This window comes from Lissotriton helveticus, chromosome 8 (assembly GCF_964261635.1).
Source record: "Lissotriton helveticus chromosome 8, aLisHel1.1, whole genome shotgun sequence".
NCBI lineage: Eukaryota > Metazoa > Chordata > Amphibia > Caudata > Salamandridae > Lissotriton > Lissotriton helveticus.
Window position 1 is genome coordinate 337,173,428 of NC_136069.1, and position 21,390 is coordinate 337,194,817.

A 21,390-nucleotide genomic window follows, 5' to 3' on the forward strand; every position below is an offset into this window, starting at 1 on the left:
GCGCTTACTTAGTGAAATGCCCGTACACATATTCTGCATTAGAGTCACATTTGTGCTTTACACTGTTTCCCCGCACACCAGCTGATGTGGCAATTAGAGCGATTTTGCACACTAATACGATTTTGCACCCAAATGGGAAACCACAACTCTGCTGTTTGTACCAGAGCACCCAGAAATTATTTTTCATTTAAAATTGACTGTATAGCCGAATGTGATTTCTGCACCTACCAGTTTACCGTACTTGTACTTATGTTGCACCAGGGGTGATTTTTTTTTTCTTTTACAATTTAGTTTGCTGTCATCCAAATGCGATGTCATCCTTATGAGTGCTTTTGAAACCATATGTGGCATCTTCCTACTGAGTTTTTCTCTGCACTCATTAGTTGTGAACTTAAATATGATCTACACGTTTGTCTTTATAGCAAGGGGGTTTTTGCACCCAACTGTTTGTGCACCTAAATTAAATTTTTACAAAAATGTGTGTTTTGCCTATTAATGGTATGTGTGCTTCTGAACTTTTCCACACTATGCTGCATCATTGGTGATTTTATACCTCGGTGGGCTGTCCTCCAAATGTGATCTCATCTGATCTACTCATTTCCCCCCAATGCGACGCCTTACTTCTGCTTTCTGTCTCTGCATTGAGTGATAACCCATAGCTGCGATTGTTGCACACCAAATCTGCTTCTCGAGATAAATAGCCTCAATCTTTCTTGGGTGAACTTATAACCACCACTTCTAAAACAGAACGTTTCTCATCAAATCAGTCTAGATTGCATGCAGCAACACCTCGTAGGTCTCAGATACTATGAAGGGCCTAAATGCTTTTGTCATGGATGGGTGATGGACCACTTATACCGTACCTACCACCTCCATTCACTAGGACTCCACTTTCTTAACCTCTTTCACTCCCACCACATCCTCAAGCAGAATTTCTGGGAATGAAATAAGACCACCTAATGCCAGCATAGAGAAAGGTAGTCTGGATCAGAATTTGAAACACAACTACTCCTATACAGACGCAGACATAGGCATGATTCGCAGGAGCTGTGATTACTTGCGGCAGTCTTCATTACAGCCACTTACAACTGACCAGAGTATAAAGTTCGAAATTAATTGCTTGACATCTAATTTAACCTGGAATGCAGGACATATTTTAAAGCCTGCAACCACTCTATGCTACCAGTTTCCCCTTCCTAGTCATTGCATCCCTAATCCTTCAAACCTGTTACATTTGCTAGCATTGCTCCACACGCATTGCCACTAATGCACTCCACACACCTGAATAATCTGTGATCAGATAGCACAACACCTGTTAAAACAGCCCTTACAGCAAGACCTCCTAAACACAATCCTAGATCAATCCATCCCAAACAATCTCAGCTGAATCACCTCCCCTCAATTTATTGACCAATCTAAAATTACATCAAAGCTCCCATCTAATCTGTAGATCTGCGATCTCTAATTCAACTTTCATATCCGTCCTCACACAGGACTGTGGCCATGACTATCACAATAATGGAAAGTGGGTTCTGCTCTGCACTCTATACCACTCTCGTTCCTCTAGGATGAATAATCCCCCAACTCGATAGGAAAGGAACTAGTAAGGTAGTTAAAGTTCCTTTAATGCAAACTAATGAATTCAGTAAACCCCTCCGATTTTTAATATGCACAACCCCTCAGCCAATGATAAGAAAGCAGCTTAATTCTTGGGTATATATCAGATTCCCATAGAAACATGTGTTAAGTTCATTTCTCCTGCACGCACAATCTCAAAGGCCATGAAACTTGTCCTTCAAACTAAGAGCGTGATTTAGAGTTTAGCAAAGTAGTACTGTGCCACAAATGTGATAGAGATCTCATCACATCTGTTAATTCATACTTTTTCAGTTTTCTTTGAGTCATGTACAAATTATACATTTTCTTATATTGTGTTTCACTATTCTGAAAAATGTGGCTGATCTTTGGAATATCCTGACAAAGCCTCTGCTATTGATGTAATGGAACAAGTTTACCCAATATGGTATTTGGTCATGTAAGGCTGATCAGAGCATTGTTTTTCTCAGACAATTTAGAATTTATATTAGACATGTGGCCGTAATTAGTGCAATCAAGTAAACCATCTTTTAAACTGTATTAAATCTCTCAGGCTGCCGCGCTATTCTTTTGGAAAAACGCCCAATGATTCCGCTGACAGTATTGCAATCTTCCTGTTTGATAGTGAAACAAATTTTTTTTTTTTTTAGGTCTCAAAAGACTTAATCTTACCCTGCTAAAAAGATCTCTGGGCATTCTACAACTTCCTTCTTCCCATTTAAAAAATAGCTTGTCCTTATGACCCAGACCAAAATCCTGGTTACTGTAAATTTACGTAAATGGAAAGTAGTGATCTTAGACTGTCCTGAAATAGCCATCACTAGTCAAGTGAGTCTCCAAAACACATGTTATTGCTGGCATGTGTTGTTTTAGATGCTGCAGTAGGCTTCATAATAAATGGGCTTACACTGATGCCAACTCCAAATGTTCCCAGTAAGCTCCGGCGACCGTCTAAACGCTTGTGAAGCAATTGAATAAATATCTGTTTGGGCAAACCAGCCTTCCCAATTAATGCATTAGTTTCCTAAGTAGTTCTGGCGTTTTGCCTCCCTAATAAACCGCAGCTCAATTGTAGGGTCTCAGACACCTGTTTCAGTATGACTGGTGTGCGAGCCTGGATTAATACAGAGACCTGGGGACAGTATCAATTTTTCTGCTTGCCAGTCTTCCCAACCTGGAGATAAAGAGCAGTTGCTGTGTGTATAGCTTCCTTAATCTTTGATATCAGATACAGGTAAATAGCTCTTTGTAACTCCTTTTCTGGTTGAATTACGGTTACACCAAGATATTTAACTGTTTATTTTGCCCAGCTTAAAGGAGCTAGCTCCTCCATCCACTCTCTAATCACGGATTCAAGCTTGACACTCACCAATTCAAAGTTACTAAATGTAGTGTGAATTTAGATATGAGTGAATGTTGTTCCACAACTCTAGTACCTACATAATAGATTGCACAGTGGCGCCCAGTGCTAGCAGAACATTATCTACAAATCAGTGTATTTTATGTCATTCCACCAAACTGCATTCCCACAGTGCACTATGGTTTTCTAACTTTAATAAATAGGGGTGCCAAGGAGAGAACGAACACCTAGGGGCATGGCACAAAACTGTCTCATACTCTGAACATTTGGATAGTAGACAGTCTCCCTCCATTTATCAACATCTGTGCCGTGATGAGGAATTGTTGACCCACATGAGTTTCTGCATATTGGGTCCCAAACCAACCTTTCCTAGTACCAGTTTGAGAAGGGGCCAAGTTACAGGATCAAATGCGTTTTCAGCGTCAAATGTAAGGATAACCAAGGGCCACGCCTTTGGCACAATTTTACAGTCAAGTGCAACACACTTTAATGTTGTCACATGTACATCTATTTCATTTGCATCCAATATGGCATTAGGAGCTCTAAACGATTGGTGAGGACCATAATAAATATTTGCTAGTTCTTAGAAGTGAGATAGGCCAGTAAGAGGCACAACACCCATTGGGTTTATCATTTTTGTTAATGAAGTAAACAGTATAACCGTTTGCGAGCTAATATGGATGGACTTGGTGAGTCCGCCAGCCACCGGAGCCTTATTGAGCTGAAGGTCTTTAATTAATTTCTCCACTTTTTAGGTCTCGCTCTCGAGACCTATTGTTGTCAAAATGCCTCTCAAGGGAGACAGACCGGGGCACACACACACACACACACACACACACACACACACACACACACACACACACAGGCACACACGCGCACACACACACACATCCCTGCCCTCTCTTCTCCCCCCCCCCACACTCACCGGGCTCTTTCCGCGTGTCCCTCTCCCTCCGCAGCGGGTCAGTCTCTGCAGCAGGCAGACTCGGAGGTCGGCGTGTCTTCTCCGGCGATTTTCAGCTTGCGCCGCTACAGCTGATGTGCACGCTCACGGCGACTGCGTCTCGTGCGCTCCCACCGCGCTGTTTTGTGCCCGGCGATCCTCAGCTTGTTTATGAACAGTGTTCAGATACTCCTCCTACCTGCCTGGCAAATTCTCAACCATTTAAAGAGGCTTGCTCTTTCCAACCCATTGGGCCGTACAGTGTAGCCTACTAGCTTCTAAAATCCAAGCCATCCAATCGGAGCAGGAGGCGAAGCCTGGGCACGTTGAAGGCGTCTCATTCCAACCAGTTGCATTTACGGTAGTTATGAAGGCGGGGTCCAGTGAATGCCAGTAGCCAATGACAAGCGGGTGCAAGAAAATTAAAGCGCACTGCTGCATAGTCTTTCCTTCCGCTTTCTTGAGTTTTCGTCGTTGCTGCACGCGACGAAAGGGGATCCGTTGCTGTGAAAGTTGTAGAGGTGGCTCGACAAGGTGAGGAAGGGGTTGAGAGCCGATTTTCTAGGGTCGCTTTCCGTTCGTTGCCTTTCCGCTACACTCTTTCTTAAAGGGGTTCGGCTGAAGTGATCAAACTGAAGCCTCCTCTTGTGGCGTTCATAGCGGCTAAGCAAAGTCGGGATATTTAAGCATCGCGTCGTTTCTAGAGGTGCTGTTTGCGTTTGAACAGTCAATGTGCAGGACGTCCCTTGGTATTTCCCCATACCACTGCAGCCTGCATGGTTGATGCGTACGCTCCAAAACATAATTTAATCGCATTGTTTGCTAAGACTACTGTGTTTTTGTAATATTATATTTTTAAGTTTTTGACAATCAGCATTGAGTTCGATTCATTCGGATGCTTTGATGGGGATAACATATAGGTGCTGCACATGCACTTGTTGATGTAAGACACGAAGCGTTTGCATGTCAAGTATTTCTCGTGATACAGCTCTGCTGTAGACGCACATATTTACTGTGTCAATGCGCCGATGATGTTGCCTTGAAACCGTACGTAGTGTGTATGCTGGATGTGATTAGGGTGAAGTTTTGTATTTCATCGACCTCGTCTGGTCTGCTTAAGTTACAAAGTCATTGGCAGACGTTTGCATCATCAAAAGTCTGCCCGTTGGTAATGGAATGTGGACATCACTTATGTTACAGAAGAATTATCAGATATTACTGGACTTGATGACAATAACCAGTGACATGGTTATACAACGTGCCATACCCCATATGTCACGAACCTTTGTTAACAGAAGGCACTTGATTAAGATCTGTTTTGTAGTATGACTTCATAACATTACAGAAAACATTATCAACCAAATCTCACTTATACATTCCATTCCTGTCATTCCCCGCTTCCTTAATTCCAATATGTGAACATTGCAATTGCAAAACCCTGCTATATGCTTCTACCTATTTCTTTTTCTCTTCCATTCCAGCCTTTTCCTTTCATTCCCCAGACTCCCTCACACTCCTGCAACCCCGCCTCCATGCAAACTCCCCAATTTTGCTCCAAAGTCCCAAACCTACTCTTTCCCTTCTTTGAGCCTTCCTTCCCCAAGTGAATATGCCTGTACCGGGCTCTCCCTCCCCCACCCCCAAATCCAAACTACTTTCACTTTAGGGCTTCAACCTGTCTTCCGGTTTTATCGTGGCAATAAGTTTCTATTCTCTTAACTGGAAAGATCCTCTGTTAGATACTGAAACTGCCTGCCTACTTGGTTATTGGAGCCTATGACTACCTGACTTCATAACATTACAGTAAACGTCATCAACCAAACCTCACTAATACATTAAATTCCTGTAATTCCCCCTCTCAAAAACTCCCAACTTGTGAACATTGCAATAATAACCCCCCTATACGCTTCCACCTCTTTCATTTCTCTTTCCATTCTGCCTTTTCCTTGCATTCCCCAATATCTCTCTCACGACCCAGCAAGCATCCCCAAGCGATCTACCCTAGTGTTGATCTTAAGCCCGAAACTTTCCTTTGTTCTCCACCCCCATCGGCACATACGCATGCACCAGACTCTCCATGACCCCCCCCCCCACCCCCCCCACCCGTCAACCTGCTTCCACCCGGGAAAACCCTGTGCTGTTTTCCTTCCCCACGTACCCCTCCATACTTGAGTCAAATAATTGATACTCCCCTGCACACCACCACTTTTTTAATTACATACTTTTGCTAAAACCTCCCTCAACTCTAACATATAATAGGTTTGACCGAATTTCGACAAAAGCCCCCTGTCCAAATAAAATAAATAGCCTTCTTCTTGATTGTGCTTATGAGACAAAACTTCAATTCCAATAAACGGTCAGAAAACCTTCATTGCTGTATTGAGCTTCCTTCTATTCTTATCCATAGCATCCTTTTGTGCCCCATTTCAATGCTTTCTCTGTACAAACACCTTCCATAAAATGCAAGTGCTAGTTCACTGACTTTTGAACACCAGTAAATACTCCTTAATTTGTTTAATGAGCATTAGTCTACCAGTTGTACTATATCATTTTCTCCTATATGAATGAACATGTCCGGGCTCCCTCTACTTCAAAAAGCTCCACTCAGGCCATGGTTGAATCCTTGGCTCCTTTAATTGTTGATCATGCTAACCTTCTTACGGTTGGAGATTTCAACTATTGGGCAAATGAGGAAGAAGGGGAGCAGCAGGCCAAGGATTTGACTGGCTGTCCTGACTGACTTAAACCTGGAACAATTAGCGGGTTGTCCAACTCGCATCATAGGCACACCCTGGACCAGCTAAGGACCATGACATTCCATGTGCAGAATTTGAGGATAGCTCCATGTGGATGGTCCGATTATTACATGATGTCCTTTGTAGTATCTGCCTAAATGGAATAAGTCCCACACTGGCTCCAATATCTATTCTAGGAATTGGGCTAGGGCTAACATTGCAGCTTTTTGCGAGGTCTCAAGTAACTCTCCTCCCACCCCGAAGGAGGACATAGACGCCTTTGCGCAGGGTATCACGAGCTGGCAGACAGTGGCTAGCAATGATCATGCACCCCTCCGTAAAAGTAGAGCACCTAGGTGCCATGAGGCCAATAAATGGTTCACAGACAATCTGAAAATTGCCAAGCCGAGCCTTCGGCAAGCAGAAAGAAAACGGCTGGCGAGATGTGCGCCAGAACTGAATAGTATACTAAACAACTTAGAAAGTATAAAAATCTTCTGCGGCAAACTAAAGTAAACATATTTTCAGGCAGAATCATGAATGCCACTAATCGATCTATAGAGATCTTCAGGATTGTTTCTGATCTTTCTAACCCTGACCGAGTTACTTTGCCGATTCTATCCACTCAAGATCTGTGCGACTCAGAATGTCTCAGGCATCAAATCATAACAGTTACCAGACCTGCGGGTCTAGTGACTTAAATAAACTACTTGGCCCTACTGTAATTTTCTTGATCCATAAACTGTTTTTTTGGTCTCGCTCTCGAGACCTATTGTCGTCGAGATGCCTCTCAAGGGAGACAGACCGGGGCACGCGCAGCGATTGGGTTCTGTGGACGCGCGCGTCCAGCCCAGAGCCGTGCACATCTCCTGTCCCACATTCACACGCAATCGCGCGTGCACTCACGCAGCCACACTCACGCATGCATACACACAGACACACACACACACACACACACACACGGGCACACACGCATGCATGCACACACACACGCAGGCTCAATCGCGCACACACACAGCCACAATCATGCATGCACATGCATGCACACACACGCATGCACACACACACACACACACACACACACCCCCCCTACAACTAAGCCCTGCCTGCCCGCTCCACTCACCGGGCTACAGGCTCCGTCACGCGGGGCTTCCCTCTCTTGCATCGGCGGCCTCTGCTCCTCCTACGTGCCTTCTGCCCTTCTCGTTGTTACATAGTAGTCTCTTAGCATCAGTCACAGGAGGGGAGCGCTTGAGGCTGGAACTGCGCAGGTGAGTTGATATACGGTCACGTGAGTCTCCAGTTCCGATGTCCGTGGTGCTTCCTAGTTGCTCCTCTAACCTAAATCGAAAGAGGTGCTAAGAGAGGCCTGAGGGTGGACAGCGGTGCCTGGACCAGTGGGATCGGAGGCCGGCACCATGCCGCTCTTCGGATCCAACCCCTTCGATCAGGATGACGGTGAGTGGGTGCGGCGGACATTGGTCTTCCAGCCTGACTCAGGCTTCGGACACCTGACAGGGGGAGGCTGGGGATCCTAGACATGACTATCCGATGTCCACGGTTTCCCGGAAGTGACAGTCCCAAGTAGCCAGGAATTAGTAGCTCCGTGACCCACCTCGTACTAAGAAGGGCTCTGTCATTAGCTCAACAGGTCCATCCTTGTTTACAGCTGTTGTGAACTTGGGCCACTCCTTCACAAATACCCCAATGGTGGAAATGTACATGCCCTAAGTCCCCAGTAAGTACACCGTGAAAACCCATTCACAGAACACAGTAAGAAACACAAAGTTTCGTCGGTTGAGTAAAAAGAGCACTGCTGCCGAAGAGTAGTAACATGAAAGAGCCAGCAGAGCCAGGAAAACCGTGAAACAGCAGCAGCGCTGGAGAATAGTACTATTGCTGCACTTCCACCAGGAAGTATTAAAGTGACAGGTCTCAGTTGGGATCGAAAGATAGACACTCACACAAAGCTTAAAGAAGCACTTTCGTCACACCGTTGTATTACAACAGCAGCAGCAATAAAGTAACAAGCAGGAGTGCTGGCAGAGACACTCACTGAAACATCACTAAAACTTCCAGCTGGTGAAACTACCATAGCAGCATTGCCAGAGTACAGCTAAAGCAGCAGTGCTGCCAGCGGGTAACTACAGCACCATCACAGTCATAAAGTATTATTACAGCTGTAATGTTAAAGTTCTAAAACTGCGGTACTGCAAGAGGATCATTGTGGCAAAAATACATCTAATTAACATAGTAAATGCAGTGGTACCTATATTTATTATGATTATGTGTTCTATAGTAATAGCTAAGTGACGACTCGGTATGGCAGTAATATTGAGATAGTAACCCTGCTGTCAAGCAGCGTTAGAGCTGCAGCCCTACAATCAAGTATTATTAATGTGACGCACTTTGCAGCTTCGTAGTTGTGCAGACAACCGCTCGTACAGTCCCTCTTGTGAGCGTCACTATCTGCTACTACGGATTACAACTGTAATGTTAATATGTCTGTATGAAGGTATAGCGCCTAGTGCCGTCAGCAGCATTACTTTTATCAGTCCGCTCTCCTGATGCCCGCGGGAGAAGAGGATGGACAGGCGCCTGTGGCTGTAGATGAGACTCAACATGTTGACCTGTGTAAACTGCTAGCTGTGTCTAACACCTTCCCCGATCTCCAGGTATCGCTCTTTCGGGCCAGCTACTGACAGTAGCCCTGTGTGTGTGTGTGTGTGTGTGTGTGTGTGTGAGAGAGAGAAAGATTGTGCGCTAGCCTATCTCTTGAGTCCCAATTACTGTTTTATGGTCACTGGCAACTTCCCCACCACAAGATTTCTCCTATAGCCCACCATGCAAACCATCCTCTCACTTCATACAGTTGTTAATCTCCACTGATTTCAACAATGCCAACATTTTAGACTAACACTCTTACCTTCGTTGGAGAATCAGCAGTTTATTGGCATATCCTTGCGTTTGTAGCGCATGCCCTGTGTTATGAAAGTTGATGTTTTGTTGCCTTTTCCATTGTGTCTGTAAATTAACCTCCATAATTAAACATTAATCATATCCTTCCATACTACCTTGCCCACCTAGTCCTCATGACTGTCTTCCCCAGTAACTGTTTGATGTAATCCATGTCATCATGTTATGATTTACAAATTAATTTCCTAGTCTCTCGTCATCAACAGGCAAGCGTATAATGTGGGGCTCTGTGTGAGTGGGGTGCTCTGTGTGAGTGGAGTGCTCTGTGTGAGTGGGGTGCTCTGTGTGCGTGTGTGTGTGTGTGGGTGGGTGGGTCTGTGTGTGTGGCTCTGTGTGTGTGTGTGTGTGTGGGGCTCTATGCGTGTGTGTGGGGCTCTGTGTGTGTGTGTGTGTGGGTCTGTATGTTTGTGTGTGGCATTTGGGAGAGATTAAGCTATTGGCATTGTAAATGACAATGCCATTTATTTATCTGTTTTCAAAACCAATACATAAATAAAAAATGTGTCAGTTACAATGCCAATAGCTCTAAGTTTTGCAAAGGCGAGACAGTTGCATTGTAAATGCTTGTTAAAGTCAGATATTACAGACCTGAGTGTCAGTGACAGAGAGCCAGGCGACAACGAGTCTCCAGGAACGGTCACCTGGAAGCATCTGCAAGAGGCAAGGCACAGGCAGCGGATTGAGGAAAGGCAGACTGCCTGTGACAAACTAAACTTGTAAGCATAACTGTCGCCCGCTAATTGCACCATGACAATTAAAGGACACAATGTTGCAGTCACGTGATGCAATGCCACGTGAATGCCGCTGAGGAGCAGTGCACTAAACGGTCACATACACAGGGGCTGCCAGATGAGTGCTAATAGCAGGTCTCCCATTTCCTTCTAAAGTTGTAAGCAACTTTACGAGGCTCTATAAATGTGTGACTGATTTTTGTGCGATGTTGCGGATCACCGCACGAAAATGTGTTAGTCTAACGCTTGATGCGTGGTACTTGGCAGGCTGTCCATGTCAGCAGCGTTGTCTTTCAGCACGCTCCTTAGCTCTGGCAGCAATCAACACTCGCTCCAGACTTAAGAGTTTCTCTAAGCATTTGTCATCTGAATGAATCTGACAAGAAGCATTCATCAAAAATTTTAAGTCACATAACTTCCTCATCATTAAATTAATTGAACTTATAGTGTTTGATGAGTGTTATTGAGTCTATCCAGAAATCTATTAATGGCTTCATCAACTTTCTGAAGTTCTAGACTGAAAATGTATCATTTGTATTTAACATTTGGTACTGGATTGAACATGAGATTCAGCGTTTTTTAAATCTGACATCATGTAATTTTTTGTGTGTTCGCAGCATTTTCTTTATGACTTCTTTCACACCATCACCAGCAAGACTTTTGAGATACTTGGTAATCTTCCAGGGCATCAATGAAATAATCAAATGTCTTTAGCCAAGCAGTCCATCTATCACCAATATTTTGCCTTTTGGCGGTTGTGGAAGGACGGGTTTGATAAACAGGCGAGGAGGCTGTATGAATTTTCGAAAAAGGAGGATTTTTATTTTCAATAGTGGAAGGTATGGGGTGTGTAGATGGCTTTTCCTCGGATTCCTCTTCCGAACTGTCGTGTGATGAACTTGAGCTTGATAAGGTTCTCAGGGATGATGGTTCTTGCTCCTCTTCCTCAAGGTGGTCTCTCCGGAGGCTCACAGGAGGGAAAAAAGGAGGAAGCCGTGAGATAAGGGTTTGATGTATGGATTAGAGAGGTATACTTTCACCACACCTTTGGTGTTGAGAGACCTTTCTTTTGTGTTGAGGTTAGGTTTAGTGAGGGAGGGAATCGTATTTAGTGCCTAGGGTGTTTTAGGGCGGTGCTTGGGGAAGTGCAATTCAGGTAGTGATGGTATTGAGACAAAGAAACTCATACACTCTAGTCCCTACGAGTATCCGTGAACTTGCTGCCGAGATATTCCTGCAAGCTAGGGCGAAATGCAGAAGGACTCTCCCTCTACCCGTAGCCCGCCCCGGTATCCCCTCCCGCTTTCCACAACCCCACTCCCGGTTCCCTCGAGCCGCTGTCACTCACCGGCTCCGCCGTAACTCTCCAGAGTTGCGGCCGCTCCCCAGCATCCTCCGGACACCACCAATCTTCACACCGGCTCTCCTCCGACTCCTCGGTGTTTCCTGATGGTCTCGTGTTCTGTATCTCGGGTCCCGCGTCTTCTTTCTCCACTCTGCCGTCCTCACTCTTCCGCTCGCTCGTCTTCCTTCCTGTTCTTCTCGCGCCACCGGTCACTGACTCCTCCCCTTGAAATCGGCCTTCTTTCATTGGGCCGTCAAGAGTGTTTCCGGAATCCCTCGGGGTTGCTTCTGGGTTACCCTCAACGTCGGCGTCTCTCTGTGGATAAACATGAGAGGGGCATGGTTGTCGTAGTCCTTGTACAGAGCTCTTGACTGGTATTGACTGGTATGACTTGTACAGGGTCTCGGTTTTCCATCTCCCCCCATGGCGACACCTCGGTAAGTCCTTCTTCTGTTCCCCGGACTTCCTCACAGCGGTATTCAAAGCTGGTGGTGGTTTCAGAAAGGTTTTTAAAAAAACGACAGTTTCCCGAAGAACCAGAAAGGACTGGGTATAAACAGTGACAAAAAAAGGGGATTCCTTTCTGTGTTATTACTTTTCTGTATGTGACCGACAGGCCTACACATTAATATGACCTTCTAACATGCAATAGTGACACTAATAATTGTATCTGTACACCAGTAAGCTTATTTATAACTCTCACTTATTTATTAATTCATCAGATTTTGGTTAAATTTTTTTTTTACATATACATAACACATGTTCATGTACCATTTCAAGACAATTGTATACTCGCATACATGATGCTACACTGGGTATAATCAAATCCTATACATTACAAATTATAAAGTAGACATCTCGTACATAATAGTTAATTTTTCACATGAAACACAAAGTACATCATATCATAAATAAAACAATGATAAAAATCCTTGGTCGACGCGTTTCGGTGCTTTGTTATGTTACGACACCTTCTTCAGGTCAGATCTTTAAGTTAAAAACAGTGTATCTTCAATCTAAAAATAAATATGTACAATTAGTCTTCTTCTTTTATTTGAGAGTAAAGCTCATTTTAACTAATTTAACTACTGGTTGCAAAGATGGTCACTATTATGTTAAATGATTATTATACAAGAGGCACTCTTACTTAGATTATTTTGCCTTGAACCGTATTATATGGGGTTCTGGACTAAGCTGAAAAGATTCGTTACTAGGTCCACTTCATAGTCACTCTTGCTTCGTTAGTGACCCGAATTCTATAATAGAGAAAATAATTACTTTGGTCACAGTGACTCAAACTTATGGGGGAGGAAAGGTGGATATTATCCTTCACACTCACTTTAAAACCGGGAAAGTTGATGTTCCTCGTGTCTTAATTACCGACTGCGACTTTCAATCTGCGCAGAATCACTTATGTTGACTTGGATGTTGCCTGAAAGAGTAGGGATATTTATTTGTACCTATCTCTGTCTTAGATTGTTAGAACATCTGTCCTCATATTCATTAGTGTGCAGTGGATACATACCAGTGTGAGTTACGAGTGCTGTTCCTTTTCGATGAGAATTTTTAGCAGAGTTGTTGCAATTTCTGTTTTATCCTGGGGTGTTTACACCATTGCCCTCAGTTATGTTGTTCGACTTCTTACTCCTGCACTGGTTACCTACAAATGAGGGGTAAGAATAGAAGCGTCTCTTAGAATTTGGTATTCCAAGTACTCCACTGAATTGTACGTACTAAAATACACGTAGTTATACTCGTGTTAAATCTTTAAGTTTGTAGCCGGAAACCGCATTTAATACACTAAGTCGACAAAGCTGCTACTTGGCTGGTGCAGTTTGCTTTTACCACTGCCCATTTAACTAGAATAGCACTGTGCGGTTTTAACAACAGACGGCTCAAGGGCTCGTTCAAATCGATAGCTTACAAGCTGTGTACCGTACCGCCCGTCTGACGCTGCGAGCGAAACTGTCTGCTCTTGCCACATTGGACTGACAGGGCCGCTAGACGGCTGGTGCGGTTTACGATCAAGGTCGCACTTGGCAGTTTTGACAAAACGATTCAAAGACTCGTTTGAGTCAATAGCTTAAAAACGTAGCCAGTACCTCCCCTCTGCCGCACCGAGCGAACGCCATCCCTCACTCGTCAAATTCTTACCTTCGGTCTCATTTGGCGTTACATCGGACACGTTCTCTCTCTCACCGGTGGAATGAGAGAGGACGGCGGCTTCAGATATTTATACTGATTCGGTCCTAGTTAATTACTTAATTGTTGTAAATTATCTCATTAGTTCGACGCTACAGTCCTCCATTTTGGTAGTTCTCAGTAGTTTTTTGACTCAGAGGGAACGTTAAAACAACGTCATCACGTAGCAGAATGCCCCTGTTTCCGCATTAAGTTCATTAATACATTTTCGGGTAGCGGATCGACCATTACAGAGTATGTGAATAATCCTTATGTTTAGTTTCATCTTATGTTTGGTAATATTCGTTTTAATAATAGTTTTAGAGGACCAACTTCACAACTCATTATTTATGAAAAGTATATTCGAATATAGCCCGGTTTTTCTAATTTCTATTATTTTACGTTATTGCTCTAATCGTTCCAGTACGTATCTCGCATTGCGTTATTTTAAGGGGGCTGCTGTTTACTTCATTTAATACAATGGAGAATATTCGATATAGCAAAAACCGTTATGTACATTTTTCACCTTCTTAGTATACATCACATTTTGTTTCGGACATAGAATACAGTACATAAAACATGGGTTCAAACATCAGCACGATGGTATGGCAATATTTCTTCGCATAGGGTGTATAATCTTTCAAATATCTCTATTCCCTATTGATTATACTTAATACAGTAAGGCATAGTATGTCCTTCATTCAATCAGGCATTTAACAAGATCTATTGATGAATTGTCTTTGCATATCGAATTGTCCATAGTCCCATCATCACATAATTACTTAATATAACTTCTATCAACAAGAGTTAATTTTGTAAATCAATCATAATGGTCCCTGTGTTTTAAATTATATCCATCGACATATAATATAAATACAGTTTTGGATATACTCAAGTTCTAATATACCAATTAGTGTTGTCGAAGCCAATAACCTTTCTCGATGCTTTCTCCATATTTTCATAAAGATAGCTTCACAAGTGTTCACTCAAAACAAGTCAGATTATCATGGTGCATTTTCACATTAATACATTCTATACATATTATGTTTCAGTTCATTGCACATGGGGGTTGGTCACGTCCTAACTGATCAATCTATCCCATTCTTCACGGGCATTCAATCCCTGATAGTATGTTTTAAATTTGGACATGAAAAATTGTTCTCTTTGTTTCCTTTTCTTGTTAAGGTCCCCCCCCCCTCTCACTGATACTTTGATTTTCTCGAGAATGAACCATTTAATATCATCTATACTGTGCTTTTCAGTGACCCAATGTTCAACTAATGGTGCATTCTTTTTCTTGTTGTTTAGTGCTGACCGATGTTCCGTGAGGCACTGGCGCATTTCTCGCCCAGTCTCACCAACATAGCATTTCTTGCACGGACAAATCAGTATATAAATCACATTGGATGTTCGACAGTTTACATGGTCATTCATCCAATGGGAAATACCATTTACCTCGAGCTTATCAGATTTTACAATGTTTTTACAATGCGAGCAGGTCCCACATGGTAGGTTGCCCCTAATTGGAGTATTGGTGGTTAAGCTCCTCTGGCTGGCAGTTTTGGGTTCTCTGAATGTCTGGACTAGGTGATTTCTGATTGTTTTGTTTCTTCTGTAGGCATAAATGGGTTTTTCCATGGGAGTAACCCCAGTTTTATTGAGTATAGCCCAATTCTTGTTGATCAGGTTCTTAACTTTATTACCAAAACCATTAAAATCAGACACCATTATTATTCCTGTTCCCTGTTCTTTTGTTTTTTCTCTGGTTTCAAAAAGGCTGTCGCGGTTATAGTATTTTGCGCGTTTATACGACTCTTTGATTAGTCTTTTAGGGTAGCCCCTTTGTGCCAGCTTAACTTTAAGTGTTTCTGCATGGATTTCAAAGGTCTGCCTATCGCTACAATTACGTCTAATACGCAAGAATTGGCTGAAAGGTATCCCATCTTTCTGACACCTAGGATGGTAGCTAGTATGGTGGAGAAGTGTGTTCCTATCAGATGGCTTTACATATAGTTCAACATTCAGGGTGCCTTCCTTCTCTATAATTTTAATATCGAGGAAGTCTACTGCTCTCTGGCTTTTTGTGGAGGTGAATTTTAGATTAGGATCCCCACAGTTTATCCACTCTAGAAAGTTGTTAAGATCCACTTCAGTACCGTCCCAAATAAAGAAAATGTCGTCTATAAATCTAGACCAATATAAAACATTTTCATAAAAGGGACTCATTTCGTTGTGGATGTGGTGTTCTTCGAATTTCCCCACATAGAGGCATGCCAGACTTGGCGCGCATGTGGCTCCCATGCTGGTGCCTTTTGTTTGTAAATAGAAATCTTTTTTGAATAAAAATATGTTGTTTTTCAAAATGATTTCAATGCAATCTATGATGAAAGTGTCCTGGGGGGTAAGGTCTCCCGTTTCATTCCTCAGGATATCCTCCATCATCCTAACTTTATCTTGCTGCGGGATATTCGTATATAACGATTCTATATCTAGGCAGACTAGCCATTGAGCGTTTTTGTTAAACTCAATACCTTCTATTTTTGAGATCATATGTGTTGTATCTTTTATATACGACAGTAAACGGGCTACCAAAGGTTGAATAAAATGATCCACGTATTGGCTCAATGGTTCGGTCAGTGACTCTATCTCAGAGACAATTGGGCGCATTGGTGGATCATCCATACTTTTATGAACCTTTGGGAGCCCGTACATGGCTGGTATTTTGGGGTATTAGTTTATAAGGAATCGATATTCTTCCTCACTTATAATCTCATCTTCTTTTGCATAGTTTACCACTTCCCTAACTTTCTTCTTAAGGTTCTCCCATTCCTTGGCATTGGATGGTTTGTAGTGTAATCTATTTTCTAATAATTTTAGCATTCTCTGGTCATAGTCCTCTGTTTTTAATACGACTATGCTCCCTCCCTTGTCACCCGGTTTTATAAATAAGCTTACTGGTGTACAGATACAATTATTAGTGTCACTATAGCATGTTAGAAGGTCATATTAATGTGTAGGCCTGTCGGTCACATACAGAAAAGTAATAACACAGAAAGGAATCCCCTTTTTTTGTCACAGTTTCTGAAAGGTGTCAGCATGGCAACTAGTTATGGCAGTGGCTGACCTGAAGGGTGGAGTTCTTTCTGCTTCTGTCGGCTGTCCATTCAAGTCTGCGTCATTTGTTCTGTTTCTGAGGTCCTGTGATGAACAGGCCTCAGCGTCATCATGGATAATTGGGGAAGCGGTGACCTCCTTGTTGGTCTCTATCAGAGCTCTTTACTTGGGGGAGACCTCTGGAGTTGTTCTGAGCCATCACCGAGCAGCTTTAGAGGTGGTCCACTTCAGGTATCGGACAGCTCAGCAAGCACAACCCTCGTGCTTCTTCTTGGGTCTCCTCTTACGATTCTGAAGCCGTAAAGCTCCGCTTATCGAGGCTCTGGTCAGTGCAATGATAATATATTTATTTCTTACTTATTCTGCCAGCCCGCACTTTTTTCTATATCAGTACGTAATCACCATTTGTAGTATCGCTCAGTATAATGTACAACGTTATCTTGTGTGGCAGCGCTGTACCTTTATGTATGGTGTGACCGGCAGGTTCTCGACCATCGACGTTTACATTCTTTGTAACGCTTCCGTTGTCTTCCCCTGCTTTACAGCGGCTGGAGTTGCACTTTGACTCCACGTGTATGAAGTGTTGATTCAGTTTTTCGACAGCAACACGTGGCATGCACAAGCAGTTTGCCTGGAAAACGGCAAACTGTCTGGCACAAGCAGCTTGCTTGGAAAACGGCAAACTGTCTGGGAGAGCACGGTATCCATTTATAGCGTCATCCCCAGCCTGGGAACCCGCCAATGACCATGCCACACATGGAGCTTAGCATTACAGGTCTTTATTCTGCTTTGTGTAACTGCAAACTGAACATTCTAATACAAGCTTCCATGGCATTGCGCTCCGACACCTACGTCACAGCTCTACGGAGTCCATTAGGAGCCAAAAGGGCTCAGTCATAAAATATTGCAAAACACTACAATAAGAATGACAGCCTAAACTTGTGCTGTGTTACTTCCTAGCAATACAGAAACATCATACTGAATCACCTCTAGGTGTTGCACTTAGGAGACCTGAGAGCAGACTGCAAGGTTGGATGACAAAAGAAGTGGTGACAATGAGATGAATCAGGACAGAAATCTGATGAGGGCAGTAAGAGAGGACCAGTGTCAGAAAGAACGTTCAGATGAATGTGTTCTCCACCCTCTTGACTGGTATGACTACAATATTTGACTTCATAACTGCCTTTTAGAGTCAAAGTAATTACTTAGCAACAGACCAATTAAATTAAAATAATGATGACATAGCACTTTTTTATATTTAAAGCTCATTTTGTCCCAGGTTGCCCTGTAGTTGTAGCTTTCATTCATGTCAGAATGTGTCATGGACACCAGAATAAGTTCCAGAAAAGAGAGCATAAGTCAATGTGTTTTCATCATTCAATACACTTTAACAAAAGCATGTTTACCTGTACTGACGACATGTTTACATCGTGTTTCACACATTACGAATGTGGCCAAATTATCCAATGCAATACTTTTGATTCTACATATTAAATGGGAATGCCCCTGCATTGATGTTGATGCATACCTGCTTTAGAACTGGCTTTTTCCTTCTCTTTGAGTCTTAATTGCTCTTCATGAATCTGCTTTCCAGACATCAGCCTGTACACAGGAGGGTCTGCATTCTCTCCCAAAAGTACCAACTTCAGGTCCCTCTCATCCATAATTCGAATGACATCTGCCCGGTGCATGTTTCCTAAATCTTGCTTATTATCGTCAATCAAGTGAATAATGCGATGAGGGATTTGCCTCCCTACGCTTCCAAATGTTTTTCTGGCATGTGGGTCTAGTTTCTTTTTGTTCCTCTCTGGCTCTAGCTCCTCCTTCTCTCCCACTGTACAGAGAAAATTGGTCTGCACAGCCACAGTTCCTCTTCTGGCACATAATCTCACCCACTTTGGCTGTGGTAAAGCTCTGCCCATTGTGGTCCGAGGCAGCAGGTGGCTAAAATATCTGAAAAAGCAGATGGGTTCTTTCTTTGTTGCTTCGCCAATAAATCTCCGAAGGGAAAGTGCAGACATCCTACCAAAGGGAGAAATTGTAAAGAATCAGAAAATCCAACTATTTATGCGATAAACATACTCCACATGGATTACATTACATGCATGCTGAATTTCGTCCTATGGTACACTCCTGCATTGTCATGGACATGGACATGGACCTCGCGGTGCCTGTCACCTTGAGCATGACAATGCACGCGGCGGCCAGTCCCAGTTAATTTATGGACGAATTTTGGGATTCAAATACAACTTTTGGGGTTTTAAAAGACTGTTATTACATTTTCAAATTAGATGTACAACACACACAGCACAACAACTCTGCCATGGGCATTTAAAAGGTTCAAAGTTTGAATTTAAAAGAGTAAAAAATGTAAGAGATTATTTGATTTGGGCCCAGAGTGAGCTTACTGACCCAAGCTAGCAGAAAACCCAACTAGGGGATATCTGACTGGACACTATAAATGTGGTTTGTGCAGTGTGTGCATGAATAGTTTCAACATGAAGTCTTTTGTACATGATAGTATGCATTTCTCAATGACGTCATACCAACTGAAATTCCTGTAATGTGATTTATGCCATTTGGTGCCATGCAATAAAATCTAAATTGGAATAACAACTCAAAATATAAGAGCACAATATAAGTTGAGCATTTTCAGCAAGTCGAACATACGGACCGGACCAGGACATCAAGTGGCAAGTCACTGAATAGGGTACACGAAAATCAAAACGTGGCTGATATTCAAAGGACACTATTTATGCTGGCACGTCATTGGATTGATCGTCTGGACTCAGTAGCACAACAATGCCATTTCTGTACTACTAGGTAGAGCTTTTACCTTTTTTGTGCATCTATTTATGCTTCTGGTGCTTTTACTACACTTAAACTCATGAATACTCATTTCATGCCTCTTGAATCTGCATGGGTGATTTCCTTTTCTATCTAAATCACACTTTTTTCAGATTTTGGCCTATACTTATATATTTTCACTTCTTCTATTAGTATTTTCTTCACAAAATTTCCCTACTTCCGTTCTTTCCCCGCTTAGTACCAAGTCCGTCTCCATCTCGCTACGCTTTGTTTTTTAAGTACACGCTAGGCAGGTATGGCTGCCACTCCTGCGTGATAAAGCACTACTCAGCATGCACACTTTCCGTTACTGGACACACAGGGGTTTCCTTCCCGACCTAGTTCGACTTGTACCATGTAGTCGGTGTGAGACCCTTGCTGTTAACTATTATGGAACTCATTTTTTTAAACTCTTTTTATTTGTGCGTTATTGGCACATCATATCACAGTCCAAACATTCATATACACATAGGATCTTAATAGGTAATTATCTACAATCACTGCACATCCCATGTATCACTTCCCCCCTCCCCTTCCCACAACAGAAATTGTGTCATGCACTATAAATAAAATAGGACCAAGATGGGGGGAGCATGCATGGCGCAACCTAAGATGGCCGCCTGACGACGGAGCTCCGTGCTGCCTTGGGCACTGCCACTTGGAATACAGCTGTTCCTACACCGCTTTATGTTATGTTATGTTATATTAACCAGCATTTATAACGCGCGCGGCTACTCGGAAGTGTCCTGGCACGAAAAACCTGGGTATGGGAGCGCGGAAGTAAAGACGCGACTGGAGACCTAAAAAAGCCATGTTTTAACTGCTTTTTGAACACCCTAAGGTCGTGGATGTTCCTGAGCTCAAAAGGCAGGCTGTTCCAGGTCAAAACTGCCTTTACAGAGAGGGAGCAACCTCCCATTCTGGCGAGGCGGTAGCGAGGCGGTAGCGAGGAACAGCCGCCAAGCATTGTCCCCAGGACCTCAAATGTCTCAGAGGGACATAAAACTTAAAGCTCTTCCTAAGGTATAAAGGTCCAGTTTCGTAGAGAGCAGAATGGGCAATAGTCAATGCCTTGAACAGAATTCGTTGGTCAACCGGGAGCCAGTGCAAATCCCGCAGAGAATGCTTAATACTGGATCTGCCTGGAATACCCAATAGCATTCTGGCAGCCACGTTCTAAATGATCTGAAGCTTTTTAAGCTGGTAACACAGAAGGCCAATATAAAGAGAATTAGCGTAATCCAGCAGCTCCTGAAACTGGTTTATTCTTGAGGCTAAATACTTGCCTCATGTAACACTGCCATTTTTTTTATCTATGTTCTCCGCTGGACCCTAAACTCATCAGGTGATACAAGAGGCTGTAATACAGGCGCCATTTTGTATGTTTGCATATTGAGAAATTCACCTCAGAGCTTGGCATGCTTGGATCAGTGAGTATGTTTCTGCAGTATTTTTGAGTTTCTCTATTATTTTTTGTAATATTCATTGTATTTCTTCACAGGGAGGAGCAGTTTTTTAGAGGAACTTTGCTGTTTGCTGAGTGTTTTTTGACCAATATTGGT

General features: G+C 43.0%; 1 protein-coding gene across 2 annotated transcripts in view; it reads right to left on the minus strand.

Annotated features, from left to right (window-relative positions):
- MTIF3 (mitochondrial translational initiation factor 3) overlaps positions 1-21,390 on the minus strand; it is a 150,790-nt gene that overhangs the window by 44,781 nt on the left and 84,619 nt on the right. For both annotated transcript variants that reach the window (XM_078657116.1, XM_078657115.1), the window contains exon 2: positions 18,510-19,003. In XM_078657116.1, the coding sequence (XP_078513242.1) occupies positions 18,510-19,002 (493 nt within the window). In that variant the 5' untranslated portion in view covers position 19,003. The remainder of the gene's footprint in view (positions 1-18,509; positions 19,004-21,390) is intronic.